The 21,119-nt window shown below is 36.0% G+C and overlaps 1 protein-coding gene across 1 annotated transcript in view; it reads left to right on the top strand.

The window, feature by feature from the left end:
- Window positions 1-20,205, top strand: part of LOC126426434 (uncharacterized) — a 48,152-nt gene extending 27,947 nt beyond the window's left edge. Inside the window, exon 3 of the mRNA XM_050088351.1 lies at window positions 19,992-20,205. Coding sequence (XP_049944308.1) covers window positions 19,992-20,205 — 214 coding nt within the window. The remainder of the gene's footprint in view (window positions 1-19,991) is intronic.
- Window positions 20,206-21,119: the final 914 nt, after the last annotated feature.

The raw sequence follows: 21,119 nt of genomic DNA, 5'->3' as shown, positions 1-21,119 counted from the left end.
CTTTACAGAAGCTTTCCTGCGAACCTTGCAGAACTAGCACTCCTGAAAGAAAGGATATAGCGGAGACATGGCTTAGCCACAGCCTGGGGGATGTTTCCAGAATGAGATTTTCACTCTGCAGTGGAGTGTGCGCTGATATGAAACTTCCTGTCAGATTAAAACTGTGTGCCCGACCGAGACTCGAACTCGGGACCTTTGCCTTTTGCGGGCAAGTGCTCTACCATCTGAGCTACCGAAGCACGACTCACGCCCGGTACTCACAGCTTTACTTCTGCCAGTACCTCGTCTCCTACCTTCCAAACTTTACAGAAGCTCTCCTGCGAACCTTACAGAACTAGCACTCCTGAAAGAAAGGATATAGCGGAGACATGGCATAGCCACAGCTTGGGGGATGTTTCCAGAATGAGATTTTCACTCTGCAGCGGAGTGTGCGCTGATATGAAACTTCCTGGCAGATTAAAACAGTGTGCCCGACCGAGACTCGAACTCGGGACCTTTGCCTTTCGCGGGCAAGTGCTGTACCATCTGAGCTACCGAAGCACGACTCACGCCCGGTACTCACAGCTTTACTTCTGCCAGTACCTCGTCTCCTACCTTCCAAACTTTACAGAAGCTCTCCTGCGAACCTTGCAGAACTAGCACTCCTGAAAGAAAGGATATAGCGGAGACATGGCTTAGCCACAGCCTGGGGGATGTTTCCAGAATGAGATTTTCACTCTGCAGCGGAGTGTGCGCTGATATGAAACTTCCTGGCAGATTAAAACTGTGTGCCCGACCGAGACTCGAACTCAGGACCTTTGCCTTTCGCGGGCAAGTGCTCTACCATCTGGATGTCTGAGCAATGTCCACAATTTTTTTATTGTGCCTAATACTTCTGTTATCAATAAATATTACATCGGCATGCTGCACTACTGTGATTCACATTCCCTCCTCATTTCTACTAGAAGTTACAGACCAAATACAGCCTTGCATCCATGCTATCATGGAGACAAAAGTCCCAATTTGTTCTACCAAATTTACAAGTCCCACTCTCACTGTAAACCACTACCCTTACACCTTTGCACATAATCAGCTATATATTATATTGAAGTTGTGATCACATTATACCGGGTAGCATAACTATCGATCTGCAGTAAAGAAATCTTACCTATTACATGGTGTTAACTGGAATATGGAGTGTGATGGGGAAGTCTCAGGTGTCTTGAAACAACTTCCAGTAAGTATCTTTGAATGTGGCATTTGTTCTCCAATGTTAAGACTTACACCACCACTCGAATCTATAAAACCACCCCACACCTGGAAATGGAGAAAACATTAATATTATAATGATAGTTATACTAACTTGAAGCTGGTTACTTCATAAAATGTGTCTATCACTCTACCAGTACAAAGAAAATTACTGAAAACAATAGAATGGAAAAATAGAGGTTTCTGACATGAACTTACATTTCTCCTCAACGGATTTTACTGTGTTGATTTTTCAAATAGAGGAAACCATTTTTGAGGTTCTTGTAAATTGACACACTGCTTTAAATTAATTTTATGAGAAGAAATTAAGCAAACATTGTAAAGAATGACATTAAAATGCACTGAAGAAGAAAAGCCTGAGAAATTTGAATGAGAATACTGTGAAAGGACTGTTGAACTGTGAGTATACCTAATGTATTGTAACTTCCCCACAAAAATAATGATAATAACATAATAATAAATAATATTGATAGTGATTCTAATTTTTGTGTAACCTCAGAACTAAATTGGTTCCCATTTATAACCTCCCTACAGTAATTCATTCACATTTAACCTCCACACAAAATTTGTTTCCCATTTAATGTAAGCTCGAAACAGAAAAATTCCTAAACCTCGTAATAAAAAATAAATTCAGTAACCTGGTAGAATTTGGACGACAGGAGCGCTGCGTCATGGCCCTGTAAGATCATTCTGAATAAAAAAAAAGGAAAAATTCTTACCTCAATAAAAACGGCGAATATATCTGTTCTTATATAAAATTTTTCCCGGACAGCTCTGTTCAATGCTGGCCGATAGATTTGTCATTTATGAAAGGAAGCAACTGATTTTTCTTTTGCAACAATAGGAATGATCACGAATTGATGAAATTAGTAAATTCTTTAAATTGAAATGAATGTTTTTTTTTAAATTACTTTACATCACGAAGATTATTATTAGAACATTTTTAAAAGATTTACATGGGACTTTACATATCATTTCTAGATATGCGCGAGGCTGCTTATTACCTTATACAGTAATACTCAGGCTCCGGCATCGCTGCACCGCGACCGGCCCAGCCAACATGATACACCAGACCAGAGCAGACAGGTGACTGCTGGCTAGCAACAACTTACTGCAACTGCTACACAGTTCGTACTGCAGTCAACACTGCTCTTTGGTCTCAGATTATCTTATAGCTTACATATCGCGGTCAGCACATACCTCTTTCATAACCCTCCACTGGGGGGGCAAGAATTTGGCAACGATAGTGAGTCAATTGGACTTGCCATAAGCAACACTTTTTCTAAAATGTACTTAATTAACTAAGTTGACAGTCACAGAGTATATACATATATATAAGTACAGAACATAAAATGAAATAGAGTGCACATGCACTGAGTACAGAACATATCAAGAAATCACAAAATATATACGCAATTTTTCTTAATTAACCAAGTTTACAGTCACAGAGTTTATACATATATATAAGTGCATAACATGAAATGAAATATAGTGCACATGCACTGAGTACAGAACATATCAAGCAATGACAAAATGTATACGCAATGAGTACAAATCATATTAACAAATGACATAAAGTGCATACACACTGTAGTACAGAACATATCAAGCAATGACAAAATGTATACGCAATGAGTACATAACATATTAACAAATGACGTAAAGTGCATGGCACTGTAGTATTTTTTTTCTCTTTTTTTTACCATTTTACTAGAACTAGGATAGGAAAGGGAAGGATTGCATCATGGTTGTAGCATGTAGCTGCACTGAAAGTCCATATCTTTCTACAGAAGCACAACGCCAAGTGAGACAATCTGAAGTTCTCTTCCCTGAAGTATTAATCAGTGTAGCCAAGACACTGAAATGTCGTATTAATATTCCATGTTATCATTTTGGTAGTACATTAGGTACACCAAACAGTGGAACCATAATAACATCTCCATTGTTCAAGGTGGTGGACACCATGATGTGTCAACACCACACTCATTCACCAACGTAGAATTAGTGCAGAAACCAAATATAGTGCTCCATGATCATAAGGATAGACAGGACAAACATATATTGCAGTAATTTCTGGTAATTAGGTCAGAAGGTGAAGGACATTAAGTCTCATGCTAGTCGTCATTGAGAATTACACTAGTCTATCAACCGATTTGACTAATTGTTGGCACTCATCGCCTAGTTACTGAACACTTCTGTACTATGTACGAAGTATTACAGAATAATGTTCATAAATCATCTGATTACAGTGAACATTGGCACTCATTGGCCAGTTACAAACCATTTTTATACATTATTTAAAAGTGATCATTCAAAGCAAAAGTTAATTAATGGCATACCATTTACATAATTCATCTAGTTACAGTAATCATTGGCACTCATTTGCCAGTTAAAAACCATCAGAAGTCATCATTCAAAATAGGAGCTAATGAGTGTAGCATGAAGCTGCTGGTATTCATATATAATATCATGTGGGTAACATAATACAAATTTAAAATATAAGAAACAGTGGCATTCATTGGCCAGTTACTAAACGTATAACAAGTATTGAATATTACAAAAAAATTTTCATTATTCAAGTGACATATGACATATTGAAAATAATTATTGGCACTCTTTGGCCAGTAACTAAACATATAGCAAGTATTGAATATTACAAAACATTTTTCATCATTCAAGTGACATATGACATATTTAAAATAATTATTGGCACTCTTTGGCCATTGACTAAACATATAGCAAGTATTGAATATTACAAAACATTTTTCATCATTCAAGTGACATATGACATATTTAAAATAATTATTGGTACTCTTTGGCCAGTGACAAACCATCAGAAGTCATCATTCAAATGAGAGTTAATTATTGGCATAGCATTTATAGAGTATAACAAAAATATTATTTACAGAAATTATTGGCATAGCATGTATGCATTATTACAAAATATCATTCACTATTACTCAGAACTCATCATTCAAGTGACATAGGATATATTTAAAATGTAACACACTGTAACTATTACTCAAGGTCTGTGGTTAGAAAACATCATTCAGTATTACTCAGAACTCTCTTAAACTGGTAGCATTATTTGGGACTGGTAGCACTTTTTTTTTTTTGTGCTAGCAATGCATTGCGTTGGGATCGATAATTAATTGCTAGGGCATGAAAATATTTGCTTTTGACTTATTGCTACAAATGAGGATAGGTAACGTCATTCGTCATGAGTCAGCTGTAGCAAGGTTATGAAACAAGTAGAGTTTTTGTGATCACATTCATGAATGACACACACAAATGGGCAAAAAAAAAATGCAATTACTAGAACAGGTTTAATGACTAACTGCTTATAGCACATTAATTTCATGAATAGCTTCTCCTAGAAAAAATACAAAATGGATTATTAAGCTGAAAGAGGAAACGTATATTATGGTGAAAAGTAGTGAACTTCAAATTAACAGGTAATGAAATGTGTACTCAATATGTATGTATTCTAGCTGTCCTTTCCAAAACATTCAGTCACTATACCATGCGATATAAGACATACTGTCAAAATGAACTGCAACAAATACTTAAAGAACTACATAGCATTTCTTAACTAATAGTAAATATATAAACTTCATCATTATTCTCATCTGCAAAGAAAAACTTCATTATTCATGTTACCATAACTTCATTACTATCATCACCTGCAAAGAAAAACTTCATTATTCATATTAGCATATTCTTCAAATAACTATTCTTCACCATTCATTATCATCTGCAAAAAAGACACTTCATTATTCATTATTCACATTACCATTTACTTCATATTACTATTCATAGTATAGAGTTTCTTATTTCTAGCATATTTCATCACTAAAACTAAGATGTGTAGTTCTTTCTGACAGCCTGCATCAGTCGCCTTGTATTCTGAAAGAAAAAATTAGTTAAGATTGCTATCATACGATGTGTATAGTATATTCTTGTTAATGTTTGTTAATTCTGATCCATTTACTCTTCGTGATGAGGTATTGCATCTTCTTTCGTTCATTCCGAAGGTGAAATTCCCATTTCATACTAATCCACTGTGGTTTGTTTAATTTATTTCTTTTACACGTTATTGCTTTCTGAAAATGATGAACAATGATTAATGTCTTGCATTTAAATCATATACTCATTAAATAAAGACTGATTTCTAGTGATATAATTAAGCATACAGCATAGCAAGACAGAAAACGTATTATGTCAAAAACATAGACAGTTTTCAAGTGCAAAAAAAATGTACACAGAGTATCATAATGTAGTAGGAAAAAAAAAAAAATGTAAAATAGTCACAATGTTGAGATATAATAAGACAAAATGTCAAAGTCAACTGGTGTTTGTTACATCGTAAACATTTCATAGTGCATACAAACAAACAGGAAAACAATCATACATACATGAAAAATGGAAACTGTGCACGGTCTGATACATAACGACAAGAAAAGCGACCTGCTAACCTTACCTTGCCAGGCACTTGCCAAGAAAAAATACGATAATCATCAGTAAGTGTTCATATAAATATAATTGCATAAGTGGTCATATAAAAATCAGGAAATGGCATTACAGTGTGATAAATCATAAAGTATGTTCATTCAATAAAGGGTTTAATATTGGAGACATGGTGATTGCCTTTACTTTTTCTGGTTCTCAGAGTTTCGACGTGTACTACATTGGGGTGAGGAATGCTGCGAATTCGATATGGACCTGCATATAGAAGCTCAAATTTACTGCATCTACTTTTTCCTCTGTTGTATAAATAGTGTGTACGTACAAATATCTTCTGTCCAATGTGAAAGTCGCGGCATGTACAAACCTGTTTTTGCTGTCTTCTCCGGCGCTCTGCGGCACGTTTGATGTTGTTCAGCGCAATGTCAATTATTTCATGGTGTCGTAGTCGACGAGATGTAGGGAAGGATACTAATTCTTTAATTTTGTTAGGTGGTTCAACATTTTTCATTATAACAGTCTGAGATAGCATAGTAGATTCATTTGGTATGGAGTTAATTACATCCTGGAATGACAGTACATGTGTATCCCAATCAATATGTTTTTTATGGCAGTATATTCTACACAGTTTACCAATTTCTTTCATTAGTCGTTCACAAGGGTTCGAAGAAGCATGGTACCTGGATATATAGGTCGGAGAAATGTTCCTAGCTCGTAACATACGTGTCCATGTAGCAGATCGAAACTGTGGTCCATTGTCGGAAATTACTTTCAATACATGCCCTACATGGAATAAAAAATGTTTTACAAATGCATTCGAAACAGATTTAGCAGTAGCTTTGCGTAACGGAGTGAACGTAACAAATTTCGAAGTGAGTTCAACAGCGACAAAGATGTAGCAAAAACCTCTATTAGTTCTGGGAATCGGACCACAAATGTCTACAGCGGCCATGTGTCTCAATTTAACAGGTACAATGGGATGTAATGGAGGAATATGTGAAGTCGTATCTGACTTAGCTTTCTGGCAGATTTTACATGATGCTAATACTCGGTGAATACGTTTCTCCATTTTGGCAAAGTAACAGTTCTGTCTCAGTATAAGAAAACATTTTCTGGCTCCGTAGTGTGCGTAACCTAAATGAGTATACCAAATTAATTTGTTAACAAGTTCGTCAGGAATACATAATAACCAATTGTTGCTGTCAGGGTGAGAGCGGCGAAACAGAATATTATTGCGTACAGTGTAATGGTTTCTAATGGTAACATTATTCCTATCTTGCCAAAGGTGTTTAATTTCTTTCCATACGTTGTCTTTGCTCTGCTCTTGTGCTATGTCTCGTAATGACGACGAATGGAAATTTTCAAATGCAACTTGTTGAATATACATGACGCTGAAATTTGCTTTGCAGAAGTTGGTTGCGATGTCTTGCTGATTGTTGCTGAGAGAATGGGATACTGCATCTGCTACAATATTTTGTGTATCGTGAATGTGAACGATTGTAAAATTAAATTCCTGTAAATAAAGTTTCCATCTGCTTAACCTGTCGTGTGTAAATTTTGCGGAAAGTAAAAACTGTATAGCTCTATGATCTGTGTAAACGGTAGTGTGTCTTCCATAAAGAAAATGCCGAAATCTCGTAAATGCCCATACAACACATAATGTTTCAAGTTCTGTGACAGAATAATTGCGTTCGGCAGGTGACAAAATGCGCCTCGCAAAGGCGATGTTTTTAATTACTGTAGTACCGTCTTCTTCAATTTCCTGAAAAATATGTACGCCTAAAGCGGTGTTAGAACTATCGGTGGCAATGGAAAAATTTCTAGTAAGATCTGGATGTGATAAAAGTGGTGCATTCAACAAAGCTTCTTTCAGATTCACAAATTCAGAATGTGCTTGTCTATCCCACGACCAAATAGTGTTTTTACCCGTCAATTGACATAATATAGGGGTGTCTAAAGCAGAGTAATGAATAAATTTACGAAAAAAGTTAATTAATCCCAGAAAGCAGCGTAATTGTTTCTTCGTCGTAGGAACAGTAATGTCATGTAAAGCATGAAGTTTTTCCGGGTCAAGCGCAACGCCTTCTGCTCTGAAATTACATGTCCAAGAAATTTTATAGAAGTTTTGCCAAAGTGCGATTTACTGAGATTAACTGTGAGTCCTTGTGCACGAAAAGTTTGTAACAGTTGTTCAAGAATCAGATTGTGTTCAGACCAGTTAGCTTCTGCAATAAGAATGTCGTCTACATACGTTGTGATTCTGTCCTTTAATTCAAAAGTGTGTATCGGATGTCGTCAAAACTAATAACATTTTCGTGAACAAGAGTCTGTGTGTCAAAAGTATTGCTTACGTTGCTGGAAGATGCAACCTGTACAGTACCTAGTTAAATTCTTTCTGATGTGCTGTTATTTGCGGGAGGATGCTGTGGCATTTCGACTATTTGTACTGTTCTGTTATTCCTTCCTGACGTATTACGTTCGGGATGATATCTACTGTCTGGTTCATTCATGATAATCTGTTGTTGCGGATGATTTTGTTGCTGGTAAGACCGACTGTTATTAAACGTACGCTGAAAATTGCGCTCATTATTTTTACGTCTGTCATGATAGTCATTGCTATATGTTGTGTTGGGATAGGAATTGAAATGATGTGTTTTCTGTACGTACTGGTTTCCTTGTTGCGGTGCGTTACTATTTGGTGGAGCCGACGCTATGCATGTAGGCGGCGAAACATTCAAGCTTGGTTGACCTTGCAGACTGCATTGTTGGTTAGATATGCTAACCGGCTGGCCTTGATGCTGTTGCGGTGAAAACCCTCTATTGTTACCAAAATGCGTTCGCTGTTGCTGATAATTTTGACGATGCCGATAATTAAAATTTTGTTTGTTATTATAATTACACTGGTATTTCTTGTCATTTCGGAAGTGTCTAATGAAAACTGTCACTTTCGGTAAAACTTGTCATATCAGATTTTCTTTACCCATTTCTAATCCTAGATAGGTCGATAGTGGAAGAGCTGTTTTGATAGATACAAAGAATAGTAGAAGCGAAGGCAGCAGTGCAGGAAACTAAAGAAGAAATAGCACAACTATGTCTCGGGGGCCCTGTGCACACTACGGCACATATTCATCGAAGTGTAATGAATCCCCTGAGGCCAATTACGCGCTACAAATAAATTTCAGTTTCTGCGTTACAGGCAAAGCCGGTGAAAATTCAAAAATAAATTATTGTATCCAGGCCAATTCCCGTAAGTTACCTAAATTATACTGGCTCTGTGAGTCTGACAAATGTTCGCAAAGTGGCGTATGCTGTGATGTGTTACAAGCTGAAACATTTTTCATCTCTGTTACCTCTTGCTGTAAAGTTGACAGTTTTCTACGTAATGTATTATTAGACGAACCTATCTCACTGATCGTCTGCTGTAAGTTTTGGAATAAGGGTGTTTGATGAAGCGAAACTGGTGATGTATCGTCTGATTTGGTGTCATTATTACATTTGATAACGTCAACACGACTGGCCAATTCATCATATTTTTCAGTCAGTGCTTTTACCTGATCATCGTTTTTAGTATCACAAGCATTAATTTGTTTTTGTATTTTACGTGTGGTTTCGTTCAATTTTTTAACGTCTGCTTTGATGGCATCGGGATCCTGTATTAGTTCCCATTGTTCAAGCCTGTCGGTCACTGTCTGAAAGTCTACTATGTGTGTGTCTGTTTTTGTTTTAAGATCGGAGATTTCATCATGCAATTCGGTGTTCAACTGTTTGATAGTATTAATTTCGTCTGATATTGTAGCGATATTGTTGTCTACGTGTGTTTTTGCTTTCGTAAACAATTTACGCTTGTCTTCCTGTCTCTGTGCAGTAATTGTTTCCATGACTTGTCGCTTTACTTTATTCTGTTCCTGTATAAATTTACGGTAACGCGTTTCACTAATTTGGTGATGGTGATAAAAGTGTTCGTCAATTTGGCTGTTCTGTTGGTCAAATATCGTATCTACTTTCGCACCCAGTGTCAGTTCTACTGACATTAATTTAAACTCGTTGCGTAACTGTGTTGCGTTCTCAGAACATTGTTTAGCGACTGCACTAATTTCGTCTCTAAGTAATTTAGTTGTAGCTGCTTGCGTATTTCTTAATTCTTGAGGTTCAGATCTAATTTCTTCACTACTGCTCCTAGCACAAGCCTTAATTTCCTCACGTAATTGTTCTTTAGTGTCATGACATTGTACGGCAATGGCTGTAATCTGTTCACTAAGCTGTTTGAAATTGTTATCTTGTTTTTCATTAAGTTGTTTGTAATTGTTGTCTAGTTTTTTATTCAACTGTTTGTAATTGTTGCCTAATTTTTTATTAAGTAGTTTGTAATTGTCATCTTGTTTTTCATTTAGTTGTTTGAGATTTTCATTATTTTCATTAAGTTGTTTGTTCTGGTTGTCGTATTTTTCGTTGAGTTGTAGTAATAATGCCATAACTTGATCCATGCCAAAATTAGCTGCTGTATTTTCTGTGCTGTGTGATGGTGTATCTGTATGTGTCACGTTTTGTATAACGATTTGGTCATTCTGTGATTCACAAAAGGGTTTGCCAATCGGATGTGCACTGTTGGCCACTACCTCGGAATCAAATAAACTTGACGTGTTTTGTGAATATTGTTCACCTTCGTTAGAAACAATTATCTGTTTGTTACGTACATTTTGCAAATCGGGTGTGTCAAACTGGGCTCCGTTCATTGTAACGGAACGTGCCGTGTCATCAATTGTCATTAAATTAACAGAGCACACAATTGAATTTGTTTGCTCATCATTAGCATTAAAATCATTATTAGTGGTCGGTACGCACTGATTGTCTGTAAATGGAGGATTATCGGTATTACACTGAGTGTTGCAAGTATTATCGGTCAAATTAATCGAGTCAGCTTTTTGACTTATTACACAACACGATGTACTGTTAACAGTTTTTCGCGGCATTTTTCACAAATCAAAAATAAGCACAAAAAATGAAGCAAAGACAAAGCAAAAATGGAACAAATAATTACAACAAAGAGCAGTAAATTGCCAATGATCTGTGAAAGAAAGAGTGACAAATTAGTAAATGCGTTGCGCTAGATGCAAACTACATTTAAGTAAATAAGAGCTGATATATGACTATTTATCAGAAGATTCACAAAGAAATACGATCCTGGCTGATTGTCGCCAAGTGTAACTTCCCCACAAAAATAATGATAATAATATAATAATAAATAATATTGATAGTGATTCTAATTTTTGTGTAACCTCAGAACTAAATTGGTTCCCATTTATAACCTCCCTACAGAAATTCATTGACAGTTAACCTCCACACAAAATTTGTTTCCCATTTAATGTAAGCTCGAAACAGAAAAATTCCTAAACCTCGTAATAAAAAATAAATTCAGTAACCTGGTAGAAGTTGGACGACAGCAGCGCTGCGTCATGGCCCTGTAAGATCATTCTGAATAAAAAAAAGGAAAAATTCTTACCTCAATAAAAGTGGCGAATATATTTGCTCTTATATAAAATTTTTCCGGGACAGCTCTGTGCAAAGCTGGCCGATAGATTTGTCATTTATGAAAGGAAGCAACTGATTTTTCTTTTGCAACAATAGGAATGATCATGGATTGAAGAAATTAGTAAATTCTTTAAATTGAAATGAATGTTTTTTTTTTAATTTCTTTATATCACAAAGATTATTATTAGAACATTTTTAAAAGATTTACATGGGACTTTACATAACATTACTAGATATGCGCGAGGCTGCTTATTACCTTATACAATAATACTCGGGATCGGGCATCGCTGCACCGCGACCGGCCCAGCCAACATGATACACCAGACCAGAGCAGACAGGTGACTGCTCGCTAGCAACAACTTACTGCAACTGCTACACAGTTTGTACTGCAGTCAACACTGCTCTTTGGTCTCAGATTCTCTTATAGCTTACATATCGCAGGCAGCACATACCTCTTACAGTATTTAGTAAACTCTGCTCAATGATTGCAGTGCCAAACTGTTACTGCTGTGCACTGCGTGTAGCTCCGGGCCCCCACGCTAACTGTTCTCAGGCCTATACATTTCCTGGGACACTCAATCGCAAAATACTTGTTAAGTGGAAAGGAAACAGTCCATTCCCTGATGAGCCTACCTAATTGCAATGATTCCTTTGGTTAGCAGTAACTACTGGTACTCGCAATCCAGTAGAGGGTGAATGTACAAACTGTTAAATGACTTGTCTCCGCAGGGGTTTCATTTCACGTGGTTGCTTTATGCCCTTAAATAAGCGATTAATGATTATTAATGTGACCTGTGAGGTCTGTCTGTGAAATACCAATATATAAGAGTAAAATGAGCAATGAAATCAGAAATTGAGGATATGCATATTTAGCACATGTTACAATTATATTGTTGCTTTATTCATAGAAAATTTCTTTTCTATGATTGTTGGTCCTACACACAATGGTCCAGTCAAGTCTAAAATAGTTTTAGCTTAGTAGTTGGGGGAATGAACAGTTCACTACATCACAGTCACTGTAAATTGCGCTATGTTGACAGCTCACAAACTTATAAACTGAAGATCAGCTTCTGAACAATCATATAGGCATGATCCTACCATGGAATTAAAATGCGCGTGGCGCCTGGCCGTTCTAGCCCACATTACCTGCACAGCTCCCAATGCACCAAATACCTCGATCTCTGGCTTGCATCTCTGTCCTGCATTTTGTCACATGACTCACTGCTCTAGTCAAAATAACATCCATATACTTGACCATAATTTGTTTAGAAACACTTTTCACACTATACAAATACTTAATCAAAATATATTACACAGTTCTGTACACACTTATTCTATAACATACTATTATTTTTTCTCATTACAGTTCAGTTATTTTTATTTTAATATATTCCATGAACTGGAACAGCAATCACTTGTCAAAATGACTACCTTATTCTTTCTTGCCTGTTTTACATTATGTTATTCAGATACTTCTGCAATTATTAATACATAAATGTATTATTATGGTTATAATATAGGGAAACATTCCACATAGGAAAAATATATCTAAAAACAAAGATGATGTGACTTACCAAATGAAAGTGCTGGCAGGTCGACAGACACACAAACAAACACAAACGTACACACAATATTCAAGCTTTCGCAACAAACTGTTGCCTCATCAGGAAAGAGGGAAGGAGAGGGAAAGACGAAAGGATGTGGGTTTTAAGGGAGAGGGTAAGGAGTCATTCCAATCCCGGGAGCGGAAAGACTTACCTTAGGGGGAAAAAAGGAAAAAAGGACGGGTATACACTCGCGCACACACACACATATCCATCCACACATATACAGACACAAGCAGACATATTTATTATTAAATAAACATAGAAAAAGAAATATCAGTAAAAATTTCCCAAGCAGAGGCTAATAGCTTTATGTATTTATGGATGACTGTTTCAGGTGCACAGTTTCACCTGTTATGTTACAGTGTCCAGTCTGCCACTGGATCTTCCCCACTGACATCACAGTATTCGTTTTCTGGATCTGCAGCTCTCGTCCTTATATCACAGTAATTAGCCATGTCTGACACAGTTTTGCATGGTGACTGGGATTCACCCCCTATGAAACCAGTGTAGATAACCATGTTCCTTGCCTTTGTTCCCAGCAGGGGACTGCAACTTCCAGTTTGATAATGTCCTGACTCCCTCATACAGCTGGAAAAGTCACTGTGATCTGTGTTTGCAGAACAGTAAATGGTGTTCCAATACTTCAGCATCTCTCAGTGATCTGGAAAAGTTTCTTTGGGGGAATGAAATGAAACTCAATGACAAGTTTTACACAAATTGCAGTTTAGGGTAAGTCAGGCTGTCCTGTATACTAAAGGTAGTCCTGCACAATATCAAACAGTTGTTACAATTTTTTGTCCAACTTGTGTAGATCATTCATGGATACAAAGAAAAACAGTGTGGTGTTACAAATTCCTACATACACAAATGTTCACTGAATTATTTTGACTGCATTATGTTATGCATTAAAAAAATCTACAGTAATGAAGATGACAGATAACTAACTCTGTTTTAAATTGCTGTCTTCATTGTTTAACTCTCAAAATTTCATGGTCATTAGTAACACATCTCATTCAATTAATGACAAAGTTCTCTTACACAACATGAAACTCAGCCCGAGGAACTTTGTATTGGACAAGCAGACAGGTTTCAGATGTCAAATTGTTCCAATGTCTAAAAATTGTGACTGCAGTTTTGAAATAATAATTAATTAATTAATTAAATTGACTAATCTGGAAAGGATGCAAGTTTTTCTCAGTCCTTATACTGATTTCTGTATCAAAATTCATGCTGCCATTAAAGCAACAGGTTATCCTAATAACAGTGATAGTGCATAATTACTGGAAATCTGGCAATTTTGATCCATTAAATTGAATCACTTGCAGAGTATGTGAAAAAATAAATTTCAGGATTGCCAAACCTTCATATTTTCTAGGCTATCACAGGCGACTAAAATGTTAATGTTTTTACCAAAGGTAACTGTGATGACTATTTTTAATAAAAAGTGCCGAAAATGCAACTGTTTTGGAGAATCCGGTTGACTGTTAAGCAGATGGCTGACAGCAGCAGGGAGAGTTGTTGATTAGTGGACAGCAGTTATAGATTAGTTTTTGAATTTTGTTCCATTACATGATATGAACTTACTAAACTCAGAGATGTACAAACATATTGTGAAAGTAGTGAAATTTGTTGAGATCAAAGCAGAACTTAGTTTTTCTTGTGTATGTCCCAAGATACAAAATCATTACTTTGTACCTTATAATTATTTGGTTCAGTAAACAATGACAGAAACTGGTGACACATTACCTCTTTGCCAGCTGGTATGGCCGTGCAGTTCTAGGCACTTCAGTCTGGAACCGCGTGACCGCTACGGTCGCAGGTTCGAATCCTGCCTCGGGCATGGATGTGTGTGATGTCCTTAGGTTAGTTAGGTTTAAGTAGTTCTAAGTTCTAGGGGATCGATGACCTCAGATGTTAAGTCCCATAGTGTTCAGAGCCATTACCTCTTTTTCAGTGTCTCCAAGCAACAAAAGTAAAAGAGATGTCAAGGATGAATGATCTCACTGAACTGTCTAAAGTACTAGCATTCACTGATGTGAAAGACCTAGACATGAGAGATTAATGGCATGTACTAAAGGTAGAATTATCTGCGCATGAACAGCCAGTGAGAATTGATTTTTAGTAGCAATATTGTGCGTAGCAAAAATTAATTTGGCTATCTCAAATATCTATCTCTTGGAAATTTGCTAAAATAATTTTTATCTGTATCACATGGCAACAGTGATCTTGAAAGAGTTCTCTGAGGAAAAGTCATCTATGTCATTGTGTTTATTAAATGACAGGCTATTAATTCAAGCTGTATTGAAAGCTTATGACAGTGTAGCACAAGTACCAATTATGAAAGAATTACTTAAGCTTGCCTATGAAGCTCGAAGATTTGTAAAAATTACCTCAGATAGCAAAGACAAACGGAAGAGAAGAATTTAAAAGCTGAGGAAGGGAAAAATCAGCAGTCAAATATGCTCAAATAAAGTTAGAAAAATTTTCAAGCTAGAAAATTTCAGTTAAGAAACTTGAAGAGCAGATGAAGACAGTGTTGTGGGAGAGAAAAGAAACAAAACATTCTGTTGAAATTTTGCTTAATGGAGCAATACCAAAAGGTGATATTAAGAACAAAGACTTGGAAGGTGTCAGGGTAGCTCAAGAAACAATGGAAGTCACATTACAGTTATGCAAAAAAGGAAGGGAACTTGAAAACAGTGAAGAGAAAATTTGCAAGACTGTTCATAAATGAAAGTCAAATTTTATTAATGCCATTTTTGTGCAGAAGCCTAAAGTGTAATGTTTAAATCATTTTCCTGACAGAACACAATTTTATGTATGTCATATAAATATGAATTGGTTGTTATGATGCACAATAAATTCTTAAGCTTCTATAATTTCTACGATTTCTAAGTTTCATGCTACTGTTTTTGCAACTATTTTTCTGTCTTTGTGCTGCGGGAGCTACCTTTTGTTACTTGCATCACTCTGTGGCGCCCCTGTGTTTTTTCTTGATACATATTGTTGCATGACACTGAGAACTCGTGTAGAAGAAAGGCAATTAACAGCTCAATATTTTTCTGTCTGTCAGTGCATTTTTTATGTCTTTGGTTTAAAAGAAATCATCAGGATTGTTCAACCACAGTAATTGTAAAATATTCATTTTACTGCAGCAAATCTTCATCTCTTGAAGGGTTTAGTCTAAAGTCATGTTGAAGATTGTTTACATTTTGTATTATAAAACTGCAAATTGCTGGGTAAGATAGTATTATTGGCTTCACTGTCGCCATCATCGTCATCATCAGCAGCAGCAGCAGCAGTATGACATTAGCAGTTGGGCAGAGAACTCCTATCTGCTTTACAATGCATTAATCTTCAGTTATACACACCCATATTGTTCCTTCATATTTTCGTTTGTAATTTACACATTTTCCTTTAAGTTATCATTGGTACTTTTCCTTATGTCTTGGAGCCTAGTGGAGAACTTTGTCTGTCTGTCATCCATTCTTCTGGCTACATCCATGTTCCCTCATATTTTATTTTCATTGCAGTTGTAACTATGAATTCTGCTCCCATCTGTTCCATTATTGATTTGTTTATTTTACTCCCTCCTAGCAATCTCTGACAAGCATCTCTCCATAACTCACAGAAGAATACTGAATACTGGAATGGTTTTGCGTTAGAAGTTCATGTCCCACTGCCATAACCCAAAACTGGTTATACACAATGACTATAAGCTTGGTTTTGAAAACCCTATTTGGTTTGCCATCAGTTCTCCAAGCCATTTTTACTCACCTGTTTATTTCTTTTGTTGTCTGTTGTGTCATTGTTTTCAACTGTCCTGAATACAAAAACTTATTTACTGGTTCTATGACTTCATTGTCAACATATGAAATTTCGTTTCGCATTTTTCTATTCTTAATGTAAATGATATTGAGACCTACTTTCAAGTTTGCTGTATTAAGTTTTTCCATTAGTTGTCGAAGTTCATCTTCACTACAAATAGTACAATGTTGTCAGCAAAATGAAAGCAGGTCATGTATGTTCCATTAACAGAAATTCCTTCTTTGCTTTGTGAAGTTAAGGACATGGAAAGTTCCTATAGAACTGCAGAAAATAATTTGGGTGATATGGAATCTCCTTATCTGATTCCTCTTTCAGTTTTTCATTTCTTGACACAAGAAACTGAAGCTACTATTTTGAAACAATGAACCCAGTTGCATTATTGCTTTCATGTTCACTGCTGCTTTTATACTTTGGTCTCCAGTTGAATTTGACAACAAAATATACTCTTTGATACCACAAAATGAGTTTCATCTATCTTTTTTAATGTATGGACCAACATCTTGCTCCTCAATTAAGTGTCCCCTTTTTTCATGGCAAATGCAACTGTGATGTTTTTTGCAGAATATGAAACAGGTGTGTCCTAGGGGGAGATGGCAGCTCATGAAATGAATATTTGTATCATTTATTGTAAAATTGCTTCTAACATAACAATATTTAACCCTGACCTGCACAAGTTTTCATGCTGTATTTGTGTCTTACCTCCCTCACCCTTCTCCCTACCCTTCCCACTATACATATTTCTTTTAGTAAGGAGATGAAAAATTTCTTCATATTTCAGAAATCTCACACAGTACAAGTTCCATCAAAAATTTGTAATACCTTAAAATTTAAATTTGTTACAATCTAAAAGAGATAGGTGGGCTGATTAATAGTTCAGGCAGTGATATTCCCCAGTTAAGAGGGAGCTAAGGTTTATGGGAAGAATGGCAAAGACAAAGGAAAAAGTTGACTGGGTGTAGCAGAGAAAAGCTGGTACTGTACATCAGTAAGCATTATGTCAGAGATGACAGAAGGCAACAAGAGATAAAAGGCTGACACATATAAAAGGAACTGGCGAATGAAAATAAATAAAGTATACAAATTAAATAATGTTAAATAAAATATAGAAATAAGACATAAATATTATGTTTGGATGCCTCATCCTCTGTTAAACTTTTAGTTGATGGTATTAAACAAAAAAATCACTTGAGGAAACTAAAATTACAAGGAGACTCAATTGTTTGCCAGTTCTTTATTTGAGCAGGCAAAACTCCAAGCATTGCTGAGATGGAAATGGTTGTTTTAGTTTTTAATGTCTTTTGCAATACTTGTAATTTCTCCTACTATTGGTAAGTAATGGACGAACACTCCAAATACTTCCATTTTTTTGCTTCTTCTCTAACAGTGTTTGCAATCCTTTTAGCTCATTTCATACCTTGAATACTTCTGTCAAATGATATTGTCATTGTAAATGATATGCTGCAACCATTAGCATATGTTTCATTGTTTAGTGATGTTGGTAAGAGGGTATATTTTGAAAGTGAAATCATTACTTGTACAATCTGTGATTGGAAAGTCTTAAGAATGGATGCACAACTGCTTACGGGTTTGGCAGCCAGGTACACCGAGGGTGGGAAGTGAGTCGTTCCCTTCTCCTCGAACGTTCTCTGACAGGAAACTGGGTTTCCTTTATTCAGTTCGTTGTGGCAGCTGGTTGAGTGTGGGTATGTTGGCCTCGTTGCCGGATTCTGTCTACGTGAAAATGAATGTAAAAACGGAGCAATAAGTTCGTGTGAAATTTTGTTTTAAAACCAGGAAATCAGCTTCTGAGACTTAAGAACTACTAAAAACAGCTTTTGGAGATAATTGTATGAGCCAGTGAAATGTTTTTGTCTGGTTCAACAGATTTAAAAGTGGCCACGAATCAGTTGAAGATGAACCACGGTCTGGCTGTCTTTACACCTCAAAAACGAATGAAAATGTGAAAGTTTGCGACTTAGTGTGTTCTGATCGCAGACTTACAATTAGGGAGCTGGCTGATTAACTTAATGTAAGTTTTTATGCAGTTCAGTCAATTTTAACTGAAGATCTGAACATGTGTCAAGTGTCCACAAAATTCATTCCAAAAGCATTGTCAAGTAACCAAAGACAATACCGACTTGAAGTGTGCCAAGAACTGATTAATTTGACTAAAAATGACCCATATTTGTTAAATAGTGTAATTACAGGTGACAAATCATGGGTATATGGATACGATCCCGAAACCATAGTGCAGTCGGTGAAGACAATGTTGGTGATGTTTTTCAATTCTACCTGTGTTATGCATCATGAATTTACCCCTGGAGGACAGACAAGTAACAAGGAATACTACAAATGTGTCCTTGACCGTTTGTGTGAACAGGTGCAGAAGAAAAGGCCTGCGTTGTGGAAATACAGGTGTTGGGTGCTACACAATGGCAATGCTCCAGCTCATTGTGCCTTCTCGATCATTGAATTTTTGACCAAATTCAAAATTCCAGTGCTTCCACAACTGCTATACTGCCATGATTTGGCTCCTGCGGACTTCTACCTGTTTCCTAAACTGAAATTTTCACTAAAAGGAAAGGGATTTGACTCGATTGAAGGCATCCAGGAAAATATGGAGAGCATCCTTAACAGACTTCAGGAAAAAAATCTCCAGGAATGTTTCCAAAATTGGAAACACCATTGGAGTCGGTTTGTTGAGTCAAAAAGGGACTTTGAAGGAAATGCATCACAGTAGCATCTATGTACCACCATTGTACAATTATAAGCCTGTTCTTAAAACTTTCCAATCACACCTCATATATTCATCATATTTTACTATGCTACAGAGTAACAACATTCCAGTAGAGATTCAGCCTTACATCAACAGCTGTATATATTTCTAACACTGTAGGAAAGACTGCACTTAGCATAACAGCACTGGTGATGTATTAAAAAATGAATCGAGCTATCGTGGAGTTTCGTAATCTATAGTTATTTTAGAATAGTCTATTGAGAAAAAGTACAAACCCGTCAAATACTCATTGTTATTAAAACAGCTTTCCAGGTTTCTTCACATTTACAGTGTGTTTTCCGATTTTTGTGTGCTACTGAATCTTTCATCTGTTATTGGGGAGGTATAGTCACATAAGGATCACAGAAAGTTGTTGCTATATCTTTACATAAAGTATTGTATTTTAAGGAACTTTAATTAAATTTTTTTAGCTATAAATTAGTAATTCTGCATAAAACGAACATGGCAATATATATTATTATGTTACAAGTTTTTGTCAGGCACATAGCTATTGTTATATTCATTTTCTTACTTTTCAGTGGGGAAGTTCTGCAATATGTTCATCAACTGAAGACAATAAATAACAAAGCTGTCAAAAAGAAAGATGCAAAGTTTATTCATACCTCAACAGAAAATCAGGCTGTAAATGATGTATATGCAGCACTTCTAAAGGGAGAACCGATCACAAAACATATAATATTGAATGCCATGAATGTTGGCAGTGATGATAGTTCATCTGAATATCTTGACTGATATAATGAGCATAGAGACCTGGGTCATAGTATTTTATGTGCTGTGCAGTGTTGGCTTGTATGATTAGTTTTTTCTTTCTGTGCCCAAATGTATAAAATAATAATTGTTAATAATTTTACTAATGCTTTTTTTCCATTTGTGGGGAATATAATGCTATTTTACATATTATAAATATAACATTTTAAATAAAAATTAACTATGAAATTCTCTCTTCTTACTGAGCTGTAGGTGTCTTATAGGTCCATGATTCCCATCTCAGAATGTTGACAGATTGAAAGTCCTAATTACTCCTTTGTTTTATTTATCCACTGTTTTGTCCATTAACTTTATATCACAGATTATTTATTTATTTATTTTGCAGTGGCATTGAATGATGTGAATGAGAAATGCAACCCTTCAAAGTCAGTCTGCAATTCTAGAAGATATAATAGGTCTCACCTGCTTTTTAAATTTTCATTTATCAGTTCTATAGGAACAGTAGTTTTCCTGTGTAGCCAAGTCAGAGAAACTATGCCCCTTCCTCATTACTTACCCACACAGCATTTCCTTTTTTTTCTGTTCTAATCTTCTCCTTCCACAGTCTGTTAATTAGACAACTCCACTACTAAAAAAAAAACACCAAACTACAAAACTCCTCTGTGGGCAAGCATGTTGTGGTGAAGGTTCATATGCATGCATGCAAGTATGAAAAGTGAGTGTAAGTCCACAACCAGGTAAACAAAACCTGTCTCATTCATACAATATGAAATATGGCTAACACAGAAAGTTATCCACACAGAGAGAGACAGAGAGAGAGAAAGAGAGAGAGGAGGTGCAACCATTCAGTAAAAATACAAAAAAAATTCTGAGCTGTTGGAATTAATCATGCATCTAGCAAACTTGAATCATTAATTAAATTCTTTGATGACAAACTG

Source organism: Schistocerca serialis, chromosome 11 (assembly GCF_023864345.2).
Source record: "Schistocerca serialis cubense isolate TAMUIC-IGC-003099 chromosome 11, iqSchSeri2.2, whole genome shotgun sequence".
NCBI classification, from domain to species: Eukaryota; Metazoa; Arthropoda; class Insecta; order Orthoptera; family Acrididae; genus Schistocerca; species Schistocerca serialis.
This window is presented reverse-complemented; position numbering and strand designations above follow the sequence as displayed.